The 27,158-nt window shown below is 35.4% G+C and overlaps 1 protein-coding gene across 2 annotated transcripts; it reads right to left on the reverse strand.

Annotated features, from left to right (window-relative positions):
* Positions 1 to 524: 524 nt before the first annotated feature.
* Positions 525 to 25,142, reverse strand: LOC136804275 (large ribosomal subunit protein eL34-like). Of its 2 annotated transcripts, none has more exons than XM_067060982.1 (6): positions 25,032 to 25,142; positions 24,861 to 24,928; positions 21,755 to 21,768; positions 17,774 to 17,853; positions 16,409 to 16,512; positions 525 to 700 (listed from the first exon to the last, which is right to left on the reverse strand). In XM_067060982.1, exons 2-6 carry the CDS (start codon positions 24,926 to 24,928, stop codon positions 643 to 645), a joined length of 324 nt encoding a protein of 107 aa, XP_066917083.1. In that variant the 5' UTR covers positions 25,032 to 25,142; the 3' UTR covers positions 525 to 642. The 2 variants fall into 2 exon arrangements, with proteins under 2 accessions (XP_066917083.1, XP_066917082.1); XM_067060981.1 differs by lacking the exon at positions 525 to 700 and adding an exon at positions 13,546 to 13,663.
* Positions 25,143 to 27,158: the final 2,016 nt, after the last annotated feature.

A 27,158-nucleotide genomic window follows, 5' to 3' on the forward strand; every position in this document is an offset into this window, starting at 1 on the left:
AAATTTATCTCAAAATCATTATTCAAAACCAGGTTATTGTATTTTGGCGCGAAAACTGTTAAAATCTTTTACAAAGCTATGGGCCACCCGGTGGCCCGTGCGTCATATAGGAACACGATTCATGGGCCACCCAGTGGCCCGTGCGTCCGGAAAGGGTTAATGTATTCTTACTTTTTTAGACTAGACTTTTATAGAAACATGATAAATGATCAATTTGCGAGTTTGGGACTTTTGAGTGCACATTACATAAAATTTTTCTGCATCAAAGTTTCAATTTAGGTAAGTCTAACAAAAGAAGCAGTTTTTTTAGTAACCAAATACAAAATGACTGTATTCTTATTAAAGTCAGTGAAACTCACCCTAGAGAGTATTCTTAGGGTATTCTTACGATTGAAGCAATTTTCACCCTAATATTCTAATAGAAGATATTCTTATAAAATGCGTGTATATATAGCCAAACGCTTGAAGAAACAAACTTGTTGTAGCTCGATTTGGTGCTTCTAATAAAATGGAGAATTTAAAAGTTAAATTAGAAAATGACAAAAGTATTAAAGAATTGTTTCTTTTCTTCAATTATTTTTGAAAAAGTATTATAATCAAGAACCCAAGGAGCAAACCAAACTGTTTAGCCAACTTGAACATTTAGAAACTAGAAGAGGACCAAGCTGGCTCAACCATGCCCCAAGTTTGTGCAGTTTTTCTAAAGCAAAAGATCAAAGGTACTCAAAGGTATGGTAATCAGAAACACCTTGGAGATTAGCAATCTTTAGATCAGAGAGCAAGTTTAAAATGTTCTATTTTAGGAGCTTTGGTATAGTGGTCATTGACATTGGTTCCAGGGGCGGATACCGGTTTACCCCGATTTTCCAATATAATCCCGATTTTTGAATCATTGAAGGAATACTCTACCCCATCGCTACATGCCACACACATGTATATAATATCTTTGATTCACTCTACTTATAAGAGCACAGAATCATAGTTTCAAAATGTCCTCATTTTAGTTTATGTTCTTGTGAAAAACTTTAGATCAGACTCAGAAAGAGAAAAAACTTCGTGATTTGTTTACACGAATATCGCGATAGTGTGAAGGGTATGAAAAAGTGGTTTCACACAGTCTGAAGGAATGAAAATTCGTGAAAAGTATGCAAAACTATGTAAAATTCTGCCAAAATAATCTCCCCCGTTGAGGTATGATAGTAAGATGAATGTGACTCCTTCAGTAAACTTATTACGATGGAGAGTCTCCCTCACACAAATAAAAGCTTCTTTGACGTAATTTTGAACACAGAAAGTGAAACGTATCAACAGATGTAACATTTTGTGTACAGAAAGCATTTATGTTTCTTTGAAAGAACAAAATATTTTTTCTACAAGAAAATTTATAGAAAATATTTTTTTTTCGAATCTCGAGAAAATTGAGTGTGTGAATTCACCACGTTCACATACCCTGTATCTGCCTCTGGGTTGCTGCCAAGCACAAAGGTAAGGTCAATGGATGATTCCAACTTGCAGCAGTTCTCTCTTGGCAAGTGCATGAACCTTCCCCCCGGTCAACCCATGCCATGTAAGGGGAATAGGTAAAGTGTCTATAATTACAAAAATGGGCCTCAAAGCGTCCTGTTTGCAACTCTACCAAAAAGAAATAGAAATTATCTAAATAGAAATTTAGATTTTGCCTTTGATTTTCAGTCTGCGCCAGCAAAGCTTCTCACGCCCCATCACCCAGAAGGTTAGAATTCATCCGCCATTTTTGGTGCTTTTTTTGCTGGCGCGGGGTATAAGCAGCATAGATATCTTATATAAAACATTAGATAGAGCTACTTGGTATTCCCAAGCAACAGCAGGTGAAGCAAAATAATGCGCCATCTTTGCTGAATGATAGGTCACAGTTCAGTGGCATATTGTTGTTCACCGTACACCGAGAAAAAAAACTGAATGGTGCGGCGACGCAACAAGATTTCTATTTCTATTTGATTGAGTAGCAGGAGGCTTTGAGGCCTATTTTTGCAACTATAGACGCTTTCAATGAGCATCCCGTCAGCACCTTGGACTGACTACTCAATTCCCTTCACATGGCATGGGTTGACCCGGGCGGAGGTTTATTCACTGACAATGACCACTATACCACAGCGCCTTATAGATAGGCTTGATCAATCAATTTGCCAGCACCAAACTATGGTCTACTTATCAAAGATGGCGGATTACTTTGCTTGTACCGTTGGCTAAATCTTCATGATGCACCGACAAGCACGGAGACTTAGAAAAATTTTTGAAACTTTTCAATACTTTACCCCGGTTCGAACAGCTACATGTTTCCGATTACGAAACACGTATAGTCTATACCACTGGGCCACGACGGCTGCTAATTTTCCGAAATTCAAGGTTATTTATAGAGTGACACATATAGTATATACGGGTGAACAGACCTCACGAGTTAGGCTAACTGTTATGATCGCCATTCCTCCAGGTAGACCCCACACACGGGTGCACCACCGGGAGGGTGAACAGCCGTCTGGGTGCATGTTAGGGATGAGCAGCAGGCTGGCTTCGCCAGCCTGCTGCCTATCCCTAACAAAACGCTGCGCTCGCCTGTGCGCTTACGCGCACAATATTTTGCCCGCGCGTACCCGCGCGGTGTACTTACAAGGTCGGTGCATCATGAAGATTTAGCCATCGGTTTGCTTGTGGAATTTCAAAAATTGAGGTTATTGATGGGAATATGAAAAAAAGGTTCCAATTTTAGCTACCTACCGACCAACTGACCCACTTTTCAAAGCTTCTAGGACACGAACCAAACAATCAACAGAATCAATTGGGCCTGGCCTAATTCAAGTGAACTTTAATCAACTCCATCATGGAACGATTAAAGTTTGAGTAAAAAAAATAATCAAAACTCTAAGATTTTTTAAGAAATTGTGAGTGTTTGATCAATGGGATGGAATATTTTTTGCCATAGCCTGAATCAGAAGGTCCTTGATGCGGTTGTTTTCCAGACACTGGCTCCGTGCCGTGGACCATGCCCCCATGATGGATATGAATGATAGCATCACATTTGCATCTGAAATGATTTTAGTGTGTAAGTCAGATCAAATTATAATAAAAAAGCTACTTTTAAAGAATTATATAACAATAAACAATCAATCACCATCAACATTCAAAAAACCTCTATCACATCAGCTCAGCTATCACACTAACTTGAACTTCATGAGCAAAACCACCTTCCCAAAACATCGAACCATCCATCAACTCGACCATTATCAAAACAAACCATCAAAAACCGGGGGTTTAATTAAAGCCTTCATTTGTTTCGACATCAATCTAATGAAATAAACATAACATGTTTTCCATATAAAACAAAATATTCAAATTTAAAATAAAGAAAAGTATTACACTTTGGATTAAGTTTTTTCAAATGATTGTAATAGCTTTATGTTGTGAGAAACATAAACCCCCTGATTTTACTCAAATCGAAATCGAAAGTAGTGCTAATGGTCATATCGCGAAAAGCACCGGGATGCCGGAAATGCGGAAATTACCGCAATGCATCTCCGAAGAAAAAAGTTTTCCTGCCTCTTCTCGTTGCTTTTCCGCCTTTTCAGCTTGAAAAATAACCTTTTGTGCTTAATTGTAGGTGTTGTAGGGATGGGTGAAATAAGCAGGGAGAAAACCTTTAGAGGTGGGGGCGTACGGTATTTCGGAATTGCGGAAATCGACCCTTTTTTCTTCGGAATTTCGGAAATCGGGCAAAATTCCTTTGGTATTTCAGAATTCTGAAATCGTTTCGGTATCGGAATCCATGAATTTTTGCTTCGAAATTTCGGTATTATAAAGTTTCCATCCCCCTTTTTCGGAATTTATACATGAGATGAAAAATCAAATTTGATGAAAAACGAGATCGAAACTAGGAAAAATACCCAAAAAATCGGTATCAGCATTGCAAGTATTTTTTTACGGAATTTCGGAAATTTTGGCAAAATTATTCGCAAAATTATTCGGTATTTCGGAAATCGCAAACCCCGTCCCCCCCCCTTAGAGCCCATAGACCTTACCGTATTTACATATAACAATCCGAAAGCTCCGTTAGCAATCGATCAAAAGCGCACAGCCATTTTTGTCATCTTGGCGCTTTTTATTGTTCTCATTACACGAATATTACTAGTCATTTTATTAACAGGAATTGAAAAAATCGTGTTAATAAAAAACCCCCTTATTACTTAATTGAAACCAGCCGTGGTGTCCTTGAAAAAGCAAATAAAATTTGTGTTAATTTTTTGCGTGTTAATTTCAAGGCCGTTGAATACTTGCCTAGTAATATTCGTGTAATAAGGTAACTTTTGGACTGTATGTTATAGGTAAAATTACGGTAGTCCACTCAAGAATAAGCTCTCACACACAATTTTAAGTATCACTTCCGTCAGTCAATACCAATTTTTCTATTCTTTCTGCTTCTAGAAGTTCTAAATCTACAGTACCGTAAGTTGGTCTAATGTCGACATCCGTCTTCTAATTTCGACATCCTTCTTTATAGATAGGAATAATAAGAAGGTCGAAATCACTGATAGTCTAAAGATTTTTCCTCTCATCGCGTTAATCAAAGTCAATCAGCGATTCCGACCTTCCTCAGTTTCTATTGTTCCTATCTCTCAAGAAGGGTGTCGAAATTAGAAGACGGATGTCGACATTAGACCAACTTACGGTACTTCTAATGTACAAGAATGAAGTTAATGAGGCCAAATCAAAGTTATGAAAAATGAGAACAAATAATGGCAATTCATAAAACCACGTAACACCCGCGGAAGAGTAGAATGAACTGGAAAAAAACTGAAAGGTACCTGGTAACTGACATGTTCTGATACTTTTAAATTCTTTTGTAAAAGATCAATTACATTTCGTACTTCCTCGACTCAATAGTTGACTTCAATCTCTTTTAATCTGCTTTTCCATCTGCATATAAAAAATACATTTAGGTAATCACAGCGCTGTCTGGTTAATCCTTACAAATCTAAAACTCCAAAATGTATTTCGCACAGCAACTAGGTCAACATGTAACTAACTGAACCATTTCAAATATCGCAATAAACGTAAAATGCAATAATTGTCAAAGTTAGAACATATCATTTGTAAAAATAAAATCCATGAGGGATTGATCAATGCATGTTTGAAAACAATGAAGTGTCATTTTCTCTTGTTTATAAATGGTCACCCTGCTTAAAACCGGTTTCTAGCAAGATTTTCTTACGATATTTTCATAATAACACTCGTCTAACATTACATTTAAAACAATAAGATTGTGTCAAAGTGCAATTACAAATAAAAGAGACAATAGAGGGTCTTGACTCTGATAACGAGACATGATTTGTTTATCGTTTGTTATTCAAAAGATAGCACATCTCAAACACGAATTATTTCCCTATTAATTTTCGAACGGAAATGGCATATTTTTTTTACGTTAATTTTACTAAGAAACTGTTAAAAATGTCACAATGTCAATGTCAACTCATATGTATCTTTTAACACAGAGCACCCCCTTCTCACAAACTCGATGAGACAACTCCCAACCTCGCAACCTCTGCGACGCAGAGGCCATTGCCGTAAAATTGAAGGAATCGTTTACATCCCCCGTCAACGCGTCCATTAGAATCATCAATAGCGTAAGAGGGTCGAGGGTGGGACACTTGTTCCCGTTGAAAACGATCAAATAAAAAACTCTCACTGCAAAATATTGTACTTTTTTCCTTTCTCTACTGAATTTTCCGACTTGAAAACAATGAAATCATCCCCCAGTTATAAAAAACATGGGAATATCAATCGAGTTTCAGGTCACTAGCTGAAAAAAATCACCCGAGTCTGTGGAAAAAGTTGTATCACAGAAGCTGTATTTTACCGAAATCACAAGGATTCATATCCGATCCGATAGAGCCCGCCTCTCAGTGGAAACTAATTGCTGAAACTATTCACATTTAGATCCTTCGTTTCTCTCCAACTGGGTAGCACATACTTACTGGGTCACTGAGACAGGGATGTTCTAGTATATAAAGTAACCCCACCTTGTATGACAAAGAGTTTGCTAACAGACTAACACCAATATCGATTTTGCCTGTAACGTATACCCTTTAAACCGTCCTAAAATTAATACTGAAATGACCTTGGTAAAGTTATACAACAAAAATGAGCTGTGGAAGATTGATGCGTAATGAAAACCTGACTCTTGGCTATGAAACAGAGTGTGCAACCTGAGAACCCACTGAAACTGAAATCCCTCTTTTGCGTCATCACCAAAAGAATGGATAGATCATTTTCAGCGAATCGAGTTACGAACTTTTCAGAAAAGCTACAAAGAATTGTATCTTTATTCTTTTAAAGCATGTTTTCTTCCACATTTTCATCAATTATCTTATCAATTCCCTTCTGTGTCCAATGTGGGTGAAAATAATTCTCACCGGGTCTTTAAAGAAATTGGTAGTTTCGATAAAACTTTTTCAAAGAGATTCTTAAAATTTTATCATTCGTTATCCTGCAAGGGAGAGGAGCTCGAGGGGGGGGGGGGGGGTCGATTCAAAAAAGACCGTACGTGTGACCCAAAATTAGGTCTTTGAAATCGGACTACTTCAGTGCAGAGAAGATTTAGCCGACCCTTAAGGTGCATTTTCTTTAAAATGTTTGACTATTTGTAGGCATGATATGTTCCGATTTTTTACCCTTAGAGTTACTCTATGTCATCCCTGGAGAGAGGAGTCGATTTATAACACAAAACCTTGATTAAGTTGTCCAATAAAAAGAAAACAGGTTTTGAGCAAGCAGGAAGTCTTGTAGTGTTTGTTTAGATTTTCATGTTTGCATGTAGATGCTACACAAACATCAAATACAACCATTTCTTGCATTGATCTTTGTCTTAAAAAAAATCACGTTAAAGGACGCATGCTACTACCTTATCATACCATAATTTGTTATAATATAGCTTTTCTTTGCTTTTTTGCCAACACACAGGTTTATACGTATTCTAACTATTTTCGATCACTTCAGTTTAAATATAACTTCATAATATAAATATAATTTGTGTTTTTGGAATAATCCCATAATCCTTTAGAAATGCTTAGGGTTTGTCTTGGTGTTACATGTTTTTTTTTATAAGCATACAAAAATCCGAAATTAGGCTCAGAGATGCTTAGGTCGAAAGCTTAATAAGGCTGAAAAATGCTTGAGGGGATGCTTAAATCTAAAGCATGAATTTAGGGAAATACTGAAAATCCGTAAAATTCCAGCCAAAAAAAGCCAAAATTAGGAAAAAAACATTTTTCGTAGGCTCAAGTAATGCTTGCCATATGCTTAATTTTTCCCCATATCTGAGCCTAGATATACTTATAAGTGCAATGCTTATTAAAAAAAAAACCTGTATGTAGTCATACATTTCAAAATTTCAAATGAACAGAACAATCATCCTTAGTGAGAGAGAATGAGTCTAAATCAACGTCATCAAATTTACAATATCTCCATGCCAAACAGCCTTTTCATTGTTTCTTTTCCGCTTGAGGACGGCTAAAAGGAGTAAATTGGTATTTAACTCGAATAAAGTCTTATACACGTTTTTTTATAAGAATGAATTCATCATGAATATTCTTAACTTTTTTGGAAAATCATCCTGAAATATTCTTACGGTATTCTTAGGTTTGGATCCATACCCAGCCAAAATCTAGTATGTAATTCATACCTCAAGCGAAAATTTGGCATTTTTGTGGAACCTGTTTAGCATTGCTGGGAAATATTTGGCAATTTAATGGTAAAATGCTCTAAATATGGCTTTCTTAGGTTTCAGCTGCCGAACTCCTTGAAGGTACTCTTACCATATTCTTAATTTTTTGGTCAATTTCATCATAAATATTCTTATAAAGTATATTAAAAAAGTATAAAAAGCGTGTACTGGTTTGTCATCCCAAGTTCTCGGATATCAGGAAACAATTATTCTAAAGCGGCAACTATTTCTTATTTTATTGCATCGACTCTTACCATGAGTATCAGAGGTTAAGTTTTCAAAGAAAATAGTAACCTCTGAAGACAAATAATAGAAATTTTATCGCGCATGTGTCAATCTAATCACTGTAGAAAAAATCAAAGATGAAGAGCAAACATTACCATATTAATGTCTAGCAGACTGTATCAGTTTACTATTTACGAATTCCCCAGAAACCTCCAAGTGTAGTTGAAATGAGTTTATTTCGAAAGAAATCTTTTATATGATCCCCAAATGTATAACAGTAATTACTAAACTTTTAATTATGGAAATGTTACTTTAATTGAATCGAAATAATAGACAGACTTTATGTTATGATTCTCTATCACTGACTCTTTTTACAAAGCATTGATGACTTTTTGTAAGTTGTGTTTTCAACGACGGGAATAAAAATATCGACTATGACGCTCATCCAAGATCTTGGATGGTCGTCATGGTTACTTTTGTCTTCGCTGATTGCGCGATGAATAGAATCTCGATTCGTCGGCACAGCGTAAATATATGATTTTGAGCTGTGCTTTTCACGGTAATCGACTCTTTGATCGACTTGTAACCACAACGTGGACCACATTTTATAGTAAAATCTTATAGTAAAACCCATCCTTAAGACTAAAAAATTCGTAGAAATAAGGAAGATTTTATATTGAAATTCAGTTCCGCTTATTTATAAACACACTGTATATTCAAAAAAAAAAAAGAATTAGAAATGTCTTTATAAAAACATTGACAAACATGTTTATCATCATCTCAAATATCTACCGTCCATCACCAATGAAGCATGAAAGTACCAGTACAATACAAGTTTCGTCAATTTTGATTAAAAAAGAAATTTTTTTTCAGAAAAGGGTTATGGACACAAAACCTGTTTCTTTCTTCTATCTTGATGTTTATAAATATACTAAAGTTATGACAGCTTTCATAGTGATGACTCAACCCTACAACACTACACAGACTACGTTGCATGACAAGGTGTTTGTTTGAAATCTGAAAATTTGAAGTGTCATCTTATATCTGTTCAGCTTTAAAAGTGCAAAACAGAATTATATATAATAAGTATTTTAATCAAATTTGAATTGGGCTACATAAAAGTTCTCCCTGGGCTCCCCCTAAATGGACCCAAATTTCACGCATCCACTCAAATTTTTTTCAAAATTCACACATCCACAATTTTTTCGAGTCTCACGCAAACACAAATCTTCAAAAAATCGAGAAATTTTTTGGTAAAAATCGTGGAAACATTTGAAAATCTGAGAACAAAAAATGGAAAGTTCAAGTACACGTTTCTTATAAGAACAAACTATATAAGAACATTTTAAGGCTTTGGGGATGCTAAAACACCCAATTTCATGGGAAAATGGACAAAAATGCTCAAAAAATGGTGAAAATAAGAACATATAGGACATGCTTAAAACTAAAAAAAGTTAAGAACATATGCGAAGGCTTTAAAATTTTTAGATGTTCTCATTAAAAAAACGTGTATTCACGCAAAAAATAGCGCAGATTCACGCATTCGCGCAATCAAAAGGGAATTTTCACGTCCACGCAAGCTTTTCCAATTCACGCATTCACCCAACCAAAAAAGCCCATTCACGCATTTACGCGCAAACGGGGTGTTTAACACAGAGAAATCTTCCAGTTTGAGACACTGTGATACTAACTGCGTTTTTTTTCCGGAGAATTTACCATCGCCAAACAATAATATTTGAAAATACTTTTTTCCAAAAAGCCTCTGTTTTTCTGATAATGACTTGCATTACTTCTATACCTATTGTTTTATGGTTCTCATTAGCAGTAAAAAACAAACGTCTCAATAAAACTAAGCTGACTGCCATACGTAAAAAAAATCGTATTTTAAGGGAGCTTAAGCCATACATAACTTTGTGACTTGCTGATTCACAAGAGATTTTTCAATGTTGAATATATATCTCTAAAAACATCGAAGAGAGACAAATTCAGTATTTGATCATGAAATATTGATTGAAGTTCGTTTATATAGAAATAGAGCAGTGATCATTTTGAATGAAGAAACAAACTACATGAATAAATAACATCTTTTAATGTATACGTCAGAGGGATAGGTTTGTTTATCACAATTTCGTAATCATAGCTAGTTCATGTCAACGTATAACTGTTCATCGAATGCTCATTTGCGAAATCCAGGTGGGATAAAAAATTGGGCTTCGCAAATAAGTTTTCAAGCGGATATATACTTGATGCTCGGACTCACGACCAGTGGCGTTGTGGGAAAATTTTTCTGGAGGGGCCAAAGTCATTTCTTTTTAAATGGCGCCCTCCCCCCCCCAAATTTTCCAAAGTGGTGTCCCCACCCACGATTTTCTAAACTTTTACTAATTCATTTGCCCAGGCATACTGAGGAAGGACATATTTAGTGGATAAGAGTAGATATATCTTTGATGAGTGGAAAAGGGAAAAACAGGCCCCACCATGGTTGGGGCCGACTAGAAAAATTTTTTAAATCGACTGCCAAGGTACAAATTTGACACTTGCTAGAGTGAAAAGAAAATCTAAGAAACAATGTGTAATGCGAGCGAAGCGAGTGAAAAAATTGATGTTTTATGATTTCAATATTGTTGTCAGCATACACGTTTTTTTTTTATAAGAACAAACTATATAAGAACATAAGGCTTTGAGCCCAAAAATTTAAGAACATTCTAAGAACATACTAAGGCTTTGGAGACTTAAAAACATGCAATTTCTTAAGAAATTACATCAAAATGCTCAAAAAATGCTGAAAATAAGAACATTTTAAGAACATTTTTAGGCTTCAAATCCAAAAAACTAAGAACATCCGAAGGCTTTGAAAATTTTTGACGTTCTTATAAAAAAAAAACGTGTATGGGTCTTGGGGCGCAGTTAGATTTTCATTTAATAATGCTTTAATATTGTACACAAAAAACTTGTAAATTAGCTAGATTGCAAAGAAGTTACCAATTAACTGTATTGCGAGCGAAGCGAGCGCAAAAAATTGCAAGTATCTTAAAATTATCTCAGTAAAATTGGTCCTGGGCGCAATTTAAGGCGCATAAAGTATGATTTTTAAGATTGGGGCGTTTAAAAAAATCTCTTTTGGCGCCCCTTGCTCTTCGGCACCCCTTCAAAAAAGGCCCCCCCCCCTGCCACAACGCCACTGCTCACGACCAGATTTCCGAAATTGATTTAGAAAAAAAGATTTAAGGAGTCCGAAATTTCAATTGGACACTCCAACCAAAAGGCTTTTGATAGAATTTTTCCTATTCAAGACAAATAATTTTGCCTTTTAATATCTGTTGTTTCAATATAATCCGCAGCAGAGACAATAATTGAAACTGTAGCTTTTGATGGAATTCGAACTAGGTAGCGGTTTGATTCCGATGAATCAGGAGTGAAATGTTGTCAGATTCTTCTCTAAGATTTTCAGTGTAAAAAAAACAATGAATGTACTTTGGGCGTACAAACTTTCGCGAGGTCGAAAAATTGCTCAGGTGAGTTAAGGCAAGTCTCAACATAATTTGCGTGACGCGCACCGCTTCCCATTGTTCCTTAACTTAACTTTCGTATATAGCTCAAAAGAAGCGTATCAAGGAGAGGATTTTCGAAAAGTGCTGGGTCAAAAATTTAAATCAAGCCAATCTCAAGATATCGACCAAAAACTGATTTTGACGTTATGAAATACATCGAAAAAACACGTCATAAGTAAGATTCAAATGACGTCATTATTAAAAACAGCGATAACTTCAAGTCTATTAATGCAATCAACACCAAATTTTGACTGGAGACGTAGATTAACGATTCTAAAATATTTGTTGAGAAATTTTCAAAAGTTTTAGATGACGTCATTTACTGTCGGTAAAAACTAAAATACGTCAAATAATGATGACATCATTAAAAAATTTCAAATTTTATTCATGCATTATTTCAAAATCAATAATCAACGTCTCCAGTCAAAATTTGGTGTTAATTGTAGTACCCGGGGGGGGGGGTACTTAGGCAAAATGGGTGCCGGGTATGTGCGGGCCATAAGGGTACCTTTTCTCATTCCTCAAAAGTCTCTCAAAGGGGTACAAATTCAAAAGTTAGTCTCTGAAAGGGTCCCAAAAATCACAAAAATCAAAAATTTCTCTCTCAAAGGGTCACGATTTCCAAGAATTTTGACCAAAATTTGGTGAAAATCAAACCAAAATTTGGACCAAAATTTAGGAAAAAGTCTCTCAAAGGGTCCCAAAATCACCAAAATTTTGTCTCTCAAAGGGTCGATTTTCGGGTTGGACATACCCGTCACCTCGCAAACCTAGTACCCCCCCCCCGGGTAATCGAAGTTATCGCTGTTTTAAAAAATGAGGTCATTTAACTTGTCTTTTTGACGTTTTTTTCCACGTATTTCCTAACGTCAAAATCAGTTTTTGGTCGATATCTTGAGATTGGCTTGATTTAAATTTTTGACCCAGCACTTTTCGAAAATCCTCTCCTTGATACGCTTCTTTTGAGCTATATACGAAAGTTAAGTTAAGGAACAATGGGAAGCGGTGCGCGTCACGCAAATTATGTTTGAGGAAATTAGAAAGATTATCAAGTAAAAATGTTCCTTGGAGTTTTGAGAAGCTCTTTATATAAAATGGAAGCATTAAACCATCACTTACTACAAGAAAATAAGCCATGAAACAGTTATTCCCTTTACCAAATAAACCACGCTTGAAATTTGACAAGATTCAAGATGACGGGTTTGTTTTAGTTGTCATAAATCCGGAACTATTAACAGTACCGGTGTAAAATTTTCCGGAAATGTTCTTTGTGGCTCTAAGTAGCGACGGTAAAAATTTGGAGTCGCTCCAAGGAACAGAAGAGCGAATATTGCGGTTTTCGTGACGGGCGGCGGACCACAAGATCTGCTCAGGTAGATGTCTAAAGACCTAAATTTTTCCACTTTCCTCTTCTTTATATCAAATAAAACTTCGGGATATTGTTTAGTAAGGTTCAAACTTTAATTTAACCCAAAAATTCAAAAATAGACCCAAAAAATATGGTCTTATCTCACAAGTGTTAACGACCACCTTAAGCCCAACGTTCTAAATTTTGTGAATACATTTGAGCAAGGACACTTGTATAGCGTAGCGATCAAAACACTGGTTTTATGCATCGAAAACTTGAATTTTCTACTAAAAATATACCTCATTTGCGAAATTTTTTTTATTGAATTCGCTAAAGTAAATAGCGATTTTTCGACCTCGCGAAAGTTTTGTACGCCTAACGTATCGACTTTTGTTAGGATCGTTTTTTACACATGCATGTTTTTCCTACTCAAATCACATAGCAGATGTTCTCTTTCTAGGATAATTAACCATTTATTTGTTTTTGATAATATTGTACTCAAGCAGTAAACCACTATTCAATTTATCTATCAAAAGTTAAGGCCTTTTCTCTGCAAATTATGTTGAGACAGACTTTAGGAACTTGTTAAAATGTAAAAGAATTGTTCCAAAGAATAAATTGTACTTGTAAAATGACTGTCCCAAGGAAATAAACAACAACAACAACGATTTCAATTTTTATGTTATATTCACATGAAAAAATCACGATGATTTCCCTTTGCCTTGTTGAGCTCTCAATACACGGACAACCAATTTTTGTTCTTCGATTAAGAAAGCACGAACGATTCTAAATAGATAAAATTAAAATAAGGTTGAAATTTTGATAGTAATAGCATTCTGGTTTCTCGGGGACTCTCAAAGGAATTATTATGTCGATTATATAATGATCTGGAATATATTATAATTCCCTTGAGGGTCCCCGAGAAACCAGAATGCATTGCATTTATCTAAACGCGATATCGTCTATTGTCGTTGTTCAATTCATGAGCTTTTCATAGAAAAGACCCTTAAAGCTTCGACCCGCTAAAAAATAAATTTGTATTTGACGAAGAAAGCATAGTACAAGACTGGTACATTGGGTTCACCAGTAGAGGCTACTTTCATATCATGAAAAAGGTAGCAGTGCGTGGGAAAGGAACGGTTTCAATTGGTTTCTACAGCTCTTTGAGTGCAGAGAAACAAAATTGAAATGTATCCAGTAGGGTTGCTACAGGTTTGCCAAGTTCAAAAAAAAAAATTCCAGACTTTTAGTCTAAAAAGCCAGATTTTTTACCTGAAAATATCAGAGAATTTCCAGATATTTCGACAAAAAACTTAGTATTTTCCAGACATTTTATCCATTAGGAAGGTTTTCAGTCTTTCCTTAATGTCATTTGAAAGGCCAGATTGAGGAATACAACGTAATGAAAAATTTAAAAGTGAACACGATTTAAAGATTTGGTTGCGAGCGTAACGAGCAAATTTTTTTTAGGAATTTCAAATGCCAAGGTAAAAGTTTCCTATTACCGGAAAGTTTACTAGGCTTCATTCAGGACTATTTCCTTCAAATTCTATTCTTTTCCAGACATGTACGCCAATTCCTGACTTTTCTGGCAGACGTGGCAACCCTGTCCAGATATAGTCAGGTAGAATTGCATAACTACCCAGACAAAAATGGTGTAGAGATGAAATTTTGCACAGAGGTCCAGGAAAATGTCAGGAATCACCAAAAAAAAAGCCCCACCCCCATGAAGATGGGAATACCCTCAAATCCATAATGGCAGCCATGGTACTTTTTTCTACAATTAATCAAGGGGGAACCCTTGATAACTGATTTTTAATTGTTTTCAAATGTCACAAATAACTAGACAGGGAGATTCCTCTCGATGAGTAGATAAAGACAATGGGGTCACTTTTGACATTTGGACCACGTGGTCCCGAGATATGACCTCTAAAGTCCAAAAAATGACGATTTTGATGACGTCAGCATTTTTACTGAGAAGGATAAATTGGAACGTCGATGAGCTAGTCATGTAGCCCTGATCATGGGCTTTCAGAAAAATATATGGTTTAGTATGTTCAAACCAACTGTTGGCGAGATATAATAGCGATTTTAAAATCGAAAAAAAGTGCCGACTCAGCAAAAATAAGCGTTTTAAACGGTGTTGGCAGTTTATGACCTAATTCTACCTGACTGATATAATTGGCAGCGGAAACAAGAATGCCTGTAACTTTTGATAGTCAAATATAATTGTGGAAATTTTTTTGCTTGTTTATAGGAGAATTAAAAGCGCTATATTTGAATGGGTTCTATATACTATATATTTTCGAAAATTTAGCTCAAAACCCTTGGGGGATAGGCATTTTTAAACGTTGGGGGGGGGGTGCCAAGACGGGGGAATCATTTAAGAAGGGGGTATCAGACCCCTTTCCGCACTATGACAAGAATTAGCACAATACGCGCTGGCCCACTTATGTCGTTTGTTAAGTGAGAAAACGAGTTGAGAAAAAACGATTGAAGATTTGATACATACAAAAATTTCAAAAAGACTTAAGGCAATTCCCTCAAAATTTTTAAATTCAATAAGAGATTCTTTCGTGCTTTGAAGTACAATTGGAAAGTAGAGTTTTAGTTTTATTGTGAGACTCAAGACTTAAGATCTAAAAGCTCAAAATGTTTAAATATGGCTGGAAGCCACCTGGAACCACCCCCCTTGAATGAAAAAATCCAATCAATTGAGGTGGTTGACAATACAATCATCAACCAAGCTTTAAATTCCGAAAGATGTTAAAATATCTAAAACTGTTATATTTTTGTGATGATTGTCGAGCAGCCACTCAAATTATCAGTTTCTAGAGGGGTCTTGACCCCCCTTAGGTAAGCCTTTAAGTGCTAACCCCCCCTTAGGAAATTCATTTAAAATTTCACACTCCCTACTTAGAAAATCAGAAAATTGAAATTTTGCATAATACACTCTTCTCGAGATGCATAAATTTATTGTTGTCCTCGTTTTCAAACAGATTTCATTGCTATGAAATTATACATTTAACCAATTTAAATTCCCAAAACGCAAACATTAACTCTAAAACAAAATTACTTGAATTTCAAAATGTCTCATGAGGTGTAAACAACACAATTATGATTGTGAATATGTAATTTTATAGCAATTAAATCTGTTTGAAAACGAGGACAACAATAAATTTATGCATCTCGAGAAGAGTGTATTCAAGGAAGATCCACTTATCTAAGAAGACCCCCTTAGGAAAGTCATACTTTTAACACCCCTTACTTTTGGTTCATCAAAACCCAAGACCCCCTAAATGTAGGTGTGTAATTACACAATCAGTGATCGAATTAGCTTAATCGCACTATGAATTGGCGATACATTCTTTCAATTAATTATAAGCAAAAAGTGGAAAGTAATCCATTTAAAGATTCAAAAACATGCTTGTCAAAATTTGTGATGCATTTTCTTAATCCTTATTTCGATGCATAACAGTTCCATGTTAGCATTGGACCCTGGCTAGCAAAACAGATAAACATCATAAATACCTTTCACGGACGGCTTTAGCACACAAAACACCTCCATATGGTCTTGATACAGTCTTATTCCTTTTGGATAAAGTCTTCAATTTGTGTGGACGTACAGCTTTAATCTAATGTGAAAATTTTGAATTATATTACAAACATTTGGGTGTCGAGCAGACTGATGTTCTAACAACAACAGGGGTTCAATCCTCAGTAGAAACAAGCTACAATATGCTAAATGGCCTAACCTGATGATTGATGTAATAAGAATATAAATAAAATGGCTAGATATTAGTAAGAAAACACAGATTTTAAAAAGCTCATAAAGCTAAGGCTACACTGATAGTTTTTTCAGGCGGCTGCAATGCAATTAGCGTTGCGTTGCAAGCGCGCGAGAAATTGAAAAATGTAGCACGTCAATTTTTTCTGCAATTGCTCTGCAACGCAATAAAAATATTGCAGAACAAATTGTAAGTGTAACTGATTTTGTTGCAGAAGAATCTGCAATTTTTTTGACGTTTTTCCTGGTTCCTTTTTTTAGATGGCTAGACAGCAACATCTTTCAGGCGGCTGCAATGCAACAATTGCATTGCAGCCGCCTGAAAAAACTATCAGTGTAGCCTTAGCTTAACACGTTCCGATCATGATATAGCATCTTTTAGGTTGGGGAGGTCGATTTTGTTATGGTGTTTGAATTAAGCCCTTAAACAGATATTTAAGTCTTTGTACAAAAAATTAGGAAAAACTAATGAACAGATTTTTCACAAGTCCAAGAAACCCTTTTTTGGGGCCCAATATTTTTCTTTTCCAAAAATGAGCCTTTTCATATTTAGCGCACTGTAATTCTACGTATTTGTACAAAACATTAGGAAAAACTAATGAACAGATTATCAACAGTCCAAAAAACACTATTTTTGGGCCCAAATTGGCCCAAATTTTTTTTCAAAAATCGAGCTCTATCACATTTTGGTATTCACCATTTTGCACCTTTGTACTAAAAATCACAAAATTCCTTTGATTCAATCCTGAGAAAAGTTGGTAACAGACAAACACAGATTAATTTATAGGACCTCCAAGAAGGTTCAAAAAATAAGAAATTAATCAAAAAGACCCAGTTTTAAGCACTTTTTGACCCAAATTTCCCAAAAAAGTTTTGAAAATCTGGCTTTTTGGGATATATCATTTTCCATCACTATGAAAAAAATAAATAAAAATAATTGGAAAAGTTGGTAACAGATGAGCAAACAATGGCTAAATTTAAGAACCCCCAGGTAGGTTAAAAAAGAAACAGCAATGGAAATAAATTTTGTTCATGATTGCATTATTTTAGAGTCTGGAAGCTTTATTCACCCATCCCTTTCTCAGTTAAAGAAAATATAAATTACTTACACCTCTCAATGGGGTGCCGAAATCTCCACATTTTGGTACTGTTCCCTTCTTCTTGGTGTATAAATATACAAGCTTACCACCTGAAAACATTATCAAAGTTATAAAACGCCATCAACATTTTAGGTAAAAAATGGACCGGTCTGTCAAATACCAACAAACTTCTCACGTGACTAAATTGAAATTTTGCACACTGCCTTGTGGTATCTATAACTGGTGGAAATTAAGTCAAAAGCACCTGTAGTTCCTGAAATCTAGCAGGTGGCCAACATGCACTTTACAGACCGGTCAGCAAGGTACCAAATAGTCATAGTATCAAATTTTTTCTATTCTAGGGTGTATGATGAAATGGCAAAATTTGACTTTTTTTCTGGAAATGTAATTTGGACAACTTTTTCTGATAATTTAATCTATTTGAAGACTTTCTGCAAAAAAATTAATTCAAAATGTTCAAAATTGACCATTTGCCCCAGGGTTTTGTAAAATCGATATTTTCGAAAATTTGCGAAAAACAGGGTTTTTGCCTGAAAAAAAATCTTAAAACCAACTGTGTTGGTGCTACAGCCCTGAAATTGGGCCTAAAATGTTCCTTGGAAAAAAGTAGGATTAGAATGTAACAATGATATAGCTATATCATACATGAAAATTGATAAAAGTAGGTTTTTAGGCCAAAAATGACCGAAAACGCAAAAAAATGGGGTTTTGCCTGAAAAAAATCCTAAATTCTGCTGTGTTCGTGCTGCAGCCCTGAAATTGGGCCCAAAATATTCCTTGAAAAAAAGTAGGATTTGAATGTAACAATGATATAGCTCTATCATACATGAAAATTACAAAAAAAGTAGGTTTTTAGGCCAAAAATGACCGAAAACGCGAAAAAATGAGGTTTTGCCTGAGAGAAAATGCTAAAACCTGCTGTGTTGGTACTACAGCCCTCAAATTGGGCCCATAATGTTCCTTGGGAAAAAGTAGGATTAGAATATAACAATAATATAGCTCTATCATATATAAATATTACAAAATATAGGTTTTTAGGTCAAAATTGACCGAAAAAGGCGAGAATTACACAAAATGGGGATTTTCAGTGCTTAAAGCATATTGAATCAATTTCTGACACTCTTAAGTGCTTTAAAGTAATAAAATAGATGTTTCATTATATATAATTTAGTACAATAAGCTATCCTAATGGCAAAATTGAGTAAAAATTTGGGTTTTTCAGGGATTTTTTATAAAAATACCCCCTAAATAGCGGAAAATAGCGATTTTTGAGCTTTCATAACTTTTAAAGGCTCAAATTCAAGACTTTGAAACTTGGCATAACGAATGAAAACTATTTGAACTGTTAAAATAACAAGCTAATTTCTAAAAATTATGAATCTCAAAACTCATTCTCAATCTCAAATCTTAACAAAGCGAACATTGGAACTGAAAGAACTAAAAAAACTTATCAAAAAGAAGAAAAAAATTCAGAAAATTTTTCCACTAAATCAACATTTGTCATCTCAAAGATAATAAGTCTCTGAGTGATGAACTTGCTTATTTCTAAGCAAGGCTTGATGGACACTACAGAGTTTCTATGTATGGTTACATTGTCAGAGTTCGAAGGCCATTTCCAAAGACTTTTCATTTGGTCATTTACACTAACAGGTGTCATGAAATTGCATTTCACATCTTCTGTACCAACTCTCACAACTTCACCTAAAAAGCAAAAAGAATGTGTCATTACTAAGTAAAAGATCATGTATTTCTTTCATTATTCAACACAGTATTATACATACTTAAAGATGAAATAAAATCTAACCTGGGTAAAAACCAACCTCAAATGCTCTAATAAGACAATCTCCAACAATGGGTGGCCAATCTGAATCTCTTGCCTTTCTAACCTATACAGTATATTGAAGAAAATGATATATAAACTTTGAAATCTAGAGCATATTGAAATGATAACTTAAGTGCTTGTTTCTCCTCTGATTGGTAAATCAATTCTTTATCCTGAAAAACACAAAGGTTCATGGAATAGGTGGGTTTAAGATTTAAAGTTACCTCTTTTCCTCTAGAATTTTCTTGTTCATCGTGTTGAGTTATGCCATCCATCAATTCATCTTGCCACCTTCCACCTCTGCTTCATTGTCATTTTTGCTTGCATTATTATTGATTGCATTCTCAAGATCCATCATGTCAGCTAAAACTCTAAATTCCAGTTGAGATGTGATAAGAGTCCTCAAATTCTTCACCTTCTGCTCAACTGTTAAGCCACTTTGTTTAAACAAGGGACACGTCGTCTTCACTTTATAAAAGGTGAACTTTCTGAACCTGATCTCAAAATCCAATGCTTTTTGAAGCCCTTTTTCTGTACCATTCCAGTCTTGAACCAGGGTGTCAAGCTCTTCAATTGTAGTGATTTGCCCTTGGTGGGAATTTTTGCAAGCAGATACACACCTGATAACTTTGTTGCTGGTTGCTAGCTTGGCTGCATCTTCTTCATCAACATTGCTGGCTATCAATTCTTTTTGTTTTTGATCAAATAGCAGTTTCAATAGCTTTCTTTAATTTTGCCAAATTTCAAAGTCTTGAATTGAGCCTTTAAAAGTTATGAAAGCTCAAAAATCGCTATTTTCCGCTATTTTGGGGGTATTGTTGATAAAAAATCCCTGAAAAAACCCAAATTTTTGCTCAATTTTGCCATTAGGATAGCTTATTGTACTAAATTATATATAATGAAACATCTATTTTATTACTTTAAAGCACTTAAGAGTGTCAGAAATTGATTCAATATGCTTTAAGCACTGAAAATCCCCATTTTGAGTAATTTTCGCCTTTTTCTGTCAATTTTGACCTAAAAACCTATTATTTTGTAATTTTTATATTAGAGCTATATTATTGTTATATTCTAATCCTACTTTTTCCCAAGGAACATTATGGGCCCAACTTCGGGGCTGTAGCACCAACACAGCAGGATTTAGGATTTTTTTCAGGCAAAACCCCATTTTTTCGCGTTTCCAGTCATTTTTGGCCTAAAAACCAACTTTAAATAATTTTCATGTATGATAGAGCTATATCATTGTTACATTCTAATCCTACTTTTTTCCAAAGAACATTTTAGGCCCAATTTCAGGGCTGTAGTACCAACACAGCAGGTTTTAGGATTTTTTCTCAGGCAAAACCCCATTTTTTCGCGTCTTCGGTCATTTTTGGCCTAAAAACCTACATTTTTTGTAATTTTTATATATGATAGAGCTATATCATTGTTACATTCTAATCCTACTTTTTTCCAAGGAATATTTTGGGCCCAACTTCAGGGCTGTAGCACCAACACAGCAGGAATTAGGATTTTTTTCAGGCAAAACCCCATTTTTTCGTGTTTTCGGTCATTTTTGGCCTAAAAACCAACTTTAAATAATTTTCATGTATGATAGAGCTATATCATTGTTACATTCTAATCCTATTTTTTTCCAAGGAACATTTTAGGCCCAATTTCAGGGCTGTAGCACCAACACAGTTGGTTTTAGGATTTTTTTTTCAGGCAAAAACCCTGTTTTTTGCAAATTTTCGAAAATATCGATTTTACAAAACCCTGGGGCAAACGGTCAATTTTGAAGATTTTGAATTAATTTCTTCACAGAAAGTCTTAGAATAGATTAAATTACCAGAAAAATTTGTCCAAACTGCAATTCTGAAAAAAAGTCATTTCATCATACACCCTACGTATTACTAGTCCCTTTTATTTGACAAATTTCAGTCAAATCGAACAAGTCAATCAGTCAATACATGATTTTGGTCAAGTTCACGTGCTTGTCTGTAAAATACCAACCAGACAGAAGGCCAAACCAATGGTCAACATTTCAAGGTGACACTTGTCAATCATGAGATTTTAAGGGGGCCTTGAGTCCCTAAGATGCTTCCCCTACAAATTTTGACAAGTTTTAAGGAGGCTTTAGGTATCAATAAAGCCATTCAATGAAAAAAACTCAAATACTGTTCACTAACCTGGAGTCTTTGATCTGTTGGTAGACATCACATAAAAGGAAAAAGAAAAGCTTAAATTCCAATCATTGCTTTAGAAGATTGATGTGCAAATTAAGTAATTTTAGCGAGAAAAAAAAACCCAAAAGATTAAAAAATTATTGTTTTTGATCTAAAATCAATTTTATTGGTTTGTTACATTTGGTCCAAATAAAAAGATATACAGTACAAGTAAACCTGGTCTGGTAACTGTAAAAATGGTAATTTTTCAGGGACGTGTTGCAATACAATTTATGCAAGTAAAGACCTCTTTTCCATTGATTGGACGAGGGTGCATGTTAGGTCAAAATTCTTAAACTAGATTTGGTCGCACAGTCAACAGACCATTTTTCATGCCCGCTGCCCCTCCTGAAATCTCTGAAATTTTGGTAAAAACAGCCTTTTTTAGCAGAAAAACACAAGAAAGAGTGCCCTTTTTGGCCACCAACGGACGCTGCCCTGCCTTTCTAAAATATGGCCTGGTCAATGTTTGATTTCTGTAAAAAAACAGGTGGACTTCTTTCTGATTGATTGAAAAATTGTCGATCAAGATGTGCGCTCCAGTACACACGCAAAAGTTGAAAATTTTCAGCAGAGAAAAGAGTACAATTAATTTGTGACATCAATGTGAAAATTTTGACCTATAGTTTTTAAAGGAAGAGGTGAGGATATGAAAGGGCTGGGCAAACTTTTTATTGATTGAAATGGACAACTCCAAATTGCTTTAAACAATTGCGAATGTTCGAGAGTTTGATCATAGTTTGCTGAAAACCTCTGGTCTGGAAGCTTATAGTTTTTAACTCTTTGTTAGCTTTTTCCTTTGTTAATACCAAAAGATAAAAATCCATTTGCTAAAGTTTTGATAACATTACCAAGTGCTCCCTGTGGGATTGGTGTATGATTTGATCACATGATAAAAAAAAAGCAAAACTAAATAATCTATCAACGCAAGCTCAAATAAGAATCTGTGGAAAGAAACAAAAGGTTTCCAGACTGGGCTTTCTTTTATTGACTATGGTTTGATTTATAGTAGGGTGGACAGGTCAAAGTTTTCCCCTCAAATTTTGAAAACCAAACTAATTTTATTTGAAAGTCCTTACCTTTGTGAGAAAAATGAGGGGTCATTTGTTAAAATTGGTTAAGTAGTTCCAAAGTTATTCCATTTTCAAACCACAAAAAAACCACCTTTTCAAGGAATCGTCTCCTTACCACGCGCAACCAAGAAATGACCTTTGGACAGCACCGAAAAACATTATAGATGGCGGGTGAATTCTAGCCTTCCGCCTGGCGGGGCGTGAGGAGTTTTGCTGGCGCGGTCTGAAAATCGGCCCGATGACTGTTAAACTTTAGCTTATCGCTAATGAGCTGGAAATGATAGCTAAAAACAAATTTCACCACTAGAAAGCTAAAATCCTCAGGTTTCAGATGGTGTATGCTGCTTAAATGAAAAAATCCGCAATCTTGTTAAAAAATCGCAATTTCTTCTTATTTTTCGAAATTCCAGACGGCCTGTAGATTTTCAAATAAAGCAGGTTGTGATAGATTGTAGCCTAATCTTACCCTGGGTTTACTAAAAAAAACCGCGATTGAAAAGATGAACCAGCTCAATAGCGACAGCCATTTGTTTCAATGTGGGTCGAGAATTTTCCGGTGCCGTGGTCAGCGCTAAATCGCGTTTTCACCTTGACGTCGAAAAACATGAATATCTTTGGAAAGAAAGTAGATACCTTGATGCAGTTTTTTTTACTTGTTTCCCTGATAATTCCTGATTGATTTAAAAAAAAAGAATGAACACATTTGGATGATTTAAAGGTAAGTACTAATGCCTTGAAGTTCATTTTTGTAAATTCTTCCTCGTTCCGCGCAAAAAATCCCGACGAGTGCGCACCCTATTTATAGTTCAGTTGTAAGACATCAATAATGCAAATTCAATTAAACTTTGAAAACACAATGCAACCAAAACATACATCCACATTACGTCTTTTTTGTCAATCATAATTTAAGGAAATTCGAAAATTCGGAAATTCGACCTCCTCGCGTTGTTGCTACGCAACACTTTTTGGGAGGTAAACAAAGCGCGATATTGCGGTTTTCAGGCAAAAAGCCTTACAAAACACCCAAAATATTGATACCAAAAGAGCCTCCAAATAAACTGAAGAACCACCGAAGTTGTTGTTTTTCTCTTTCTTATAGCTTCTGCTAGCATCTTGAAAGCTTTGTTTTGTTTGTTTTTTTCAAATTCAGTGTATTTTTAGGAACATATAAACAAGCCAGATATAAGCAAATGAGTTTTGCTTGTTTTACGCGGGAACTTTGAGCGCTACTCGCGCTGCCATTGGTCCCATTTATGTTTACCTCCTAATTTCAATGGATCCATTTTAGCGCAATTGTTTTTGTGGAATTTCCGATAAGGTGTAATCAACAATATCAAATCACTTGTGATGATTTACAAAAATATCCGATTCCATCCACAACAACAAAATCCAAATCTTAAAAAACTGCCATTGAACGATAGAAGTTTAAAAAAGAACCTCCTTGGTGATCATAGTCTTAAGTTAACGATTGTTTTTCTAAACAAATTTCATCTTGTCGATTTATGTGCCATAATTTGAAGAATTCCATCTATATTTGATTTTGAAAGTTATGCTACTTCAACATCAATCAACCATGCTGACAGCTGTTAAACGATTGATCATATCCAATCAAAAAATATCAGTAATAGTACTTTATTGACTGTAGTCAACAGGCCTCTGTGTACGTACACCCAATGCAATGTTCTGTTGTGATTATTATCATCATATTTTCCACATGGCATATGGTATAACTATGTTCACATGCCGTAACTATGTTGCCATGTCATTGAAATAGTTATTTCTCAATTACCAGCAATTTCAATTCATAAAGTTATCTTTTCAACAAGAGACACGACATGCACTGTCCCCCGTAAAAATATGTTCAAATTTGTCTGAAAGTATCCATTCTTCATATGAAATTACTGGCTTTCTAAGATGAAATCCTAGATGCATGGTTAGTGAAAATTCTTATTCCATTAAGAAGATGAGTACCTTGAAAAATGAGTCAAAATACTTACACTCTTCGGCTATTGGATCTGGTGTTGTATGAAAGCCGGCGGCGGAGTACCAATCTGTTATTAGCCATCTAAAAGTGTAGAAAAGACAGATTTAGCAAAACTAATGCAACCAAAGGCAAAATAAAACATCAGAGAACAATTTACAGTAACAGTATAAACGAAAGGACGTACGATGCTTGAGGTGCAAGGGGATTTGTGACAGTCGATGAGCTACCCAGTCAGTACTCTCGAACTTTAAAGTTAAAAAGACTCAAGTTATTTTGCGAATTTTAGTTGTCATTGATGATCCGGTTGTTTCTATTTCACGGACCTGGTGATTATTTGCATCAATGACGCCAATCCACTTCGAAATTATGAATCTCAAACCGAAAATTCCTAGAATCTTGGTCTGCAAATTAAACACAAGCGGTATCGTCGATGACAAGTAGAAACTACCAAAGGTTTGGGATAGTCGGGCCCAGCTATAATTATTAAGAAAAGAAAAAGATTTTTGGTAGTGTTGCAGCCGACTAGTTTGATTTTGAGCCATCGAGACAAAAACACTTTCATTTTCTCCTCCTCCTCAGAATCCGCCTCAGAGGACCTTTTATATCGGCCCTTCTTTTTGCTGATTTATACGGCGGAACTTATAGCCGGTACAAAAAATGGCGTAATTAATACACCTCTTCGACCGTAGTCGCACGGTCAGCAGGCGCGTACCACTTATTATTACTGCCCCTAAACTCGACCCAATCCTTTTACACCTTTTCCTATTGTCTATAGGTGCGAAAAAAGGACTGGGACGGTTTTAGGGTGGTAAAACAGACTAAAAAGGTCGAAAAGGTGTATAGTATGTTGTTATGTTTACCACCATAGTCATCCTGCATCACGAGAATAAACGCGGTGGCTAAGTGTAAGTGTAAGTAATAGTTTATTTCAAGTTGACGAACAGGTAGCAACAAAGGCTAATAAAAGTCAATGCTACTTTACAATTTGTAAGGTGATTACAAAAAGCCGACAGCGTTTCATCCAATACGACTTTTTTGCAGTCGAATCTGCAAAAGCAATGTACACACGATGCAGTAGGGTTATTAGACGATGTTATCGTCCGTTACAGTGATAATAAAGGCGGGAAAAATGGCGGTATGGCGTTATGGCGGTATACGGAAAAAAATCGGCGGGAGAGTTTCGAAGAAACGTAAACATCTCCGCCACTGCTTACTCCACCCGAATTTATCACGCCTCTCCTAAACTATTCCCTTTTTTAGTGATCTTGTGTAGACGATAGGATCGTCTATAGGGTTATTCGTTGGGGGAAATTATTCGTCGGGAAAAATTTTCGTCAGGGAAAAATATTCGTCACTCGGCTAAAATTTCGTCACTTTTGTTCCCCGACGAAGTTTCCCCGATAAGGGTATCACGCGTGTAGCGTGAAGTATATTTTGAACCAATGAAGTATAAGCCCGAAGGGCTAGAAGTCAATAAAAATACTCTAATTTGATTTATTAAAACAAAAGATTACTTATATAACTTTATAATAACTATTTTTTTTTTGTCGATAGTTACGTTGAGTTTTTTTTTTTACTTTGTTATTTGGAATATTGAAATATTGTTACTCTAATAGTTATATCAACCCTACAGAAAAAAAAAATCTGCGTCCAGGTAGCCATTCCATATGAATAGACGGAAACGTCTATTGGATGGACTCCTGGCATGGCCTGCATCCCCGGGGATCCGGGTCGCTATTCTTGCTTGCGTAAAAGGCCGTGCCCCTCCCCTAATTTATACAAACTTAAATATGTAAATTTTTAATGATATGCAGGCGAATAAATAAGTTTTGAATTTGAATTTGAATTTGAATTTTTGAATCTCCTTGGTCTACCAAAGTTGCGCGGCCTTGAGCGGCTCGCCTGGATTCTACACAAATGACTTGAAACTAAAATTTACCGCTAAATTTCGAAAAAATATCAATCGTAAACAAAGGAATTGCTAGATTCAATCTGTCGTCAAAAATGCGGCGCATTTTTTAAGGCTTCACTTTTTCTTGCCTGAGAAAGGTAAGAGATTGAACTCTAGCCCTTCAGGCTTTAAACTCAATGGTATGGACTCTATATTTTTTAGCCTCGAACTAAATTAGAAAATTATGTAGGCGTTTTTTCTGTCGAGGCTAATACATGCAAATGACATTTACCTGATCTCTACCGTGAGTATAAGTGAGTTACTCTTGATTCTATTCGCTAAATTCGCTCTGAATAGAATGGCGATCTATTATTTGTTATCATTGTATACAATGGAATTACTCAAATCTTTTCATATAAT

The sequence above is a fragment of the Clytia hemisphaerica genome, unplaced genomic scaffold (genome assembly GCF_902728285.1).
Source record: "Clytia hemisphaerica strain Z4C2 unplaced genomic scaffold, Clytia hemisphaerica genome assembly, whole genome shotgun sequence".
NCBI classification, from domain to species: domain Eukaryota; kingdom Metazoa; phylum Cnidaria; class Hydrozoa; order Leptothecata; family Clytiidae; genus Clytia; species Clytia hemisphaerica.

Excerpts from the sequence above, each read along its gene's own strand:
- LOC136804275 (XM_067060981.1), bottom strand. The coding sequence starts at position 24,928 with ATGGCTAATAACAGATTGGTACTCCGCCGCCGGCTTTCATACAACACC. Across the intron at positions 16,513-17,773 it reads TCGGCACCCCATTGAGAGGT|ATTAAAGCTGTACGTCCACA; the intron begins GTAAGTAATTTA and ends TTTTCACATTAG. Across the intron at positions 13,664-16,408 it reads GCTAAAGCCGTCCGTGAAAG|AATCGTTCGTGCTTTCTTAA; the intron begins GTATTTATGATG and ends TTATCTATTTAG.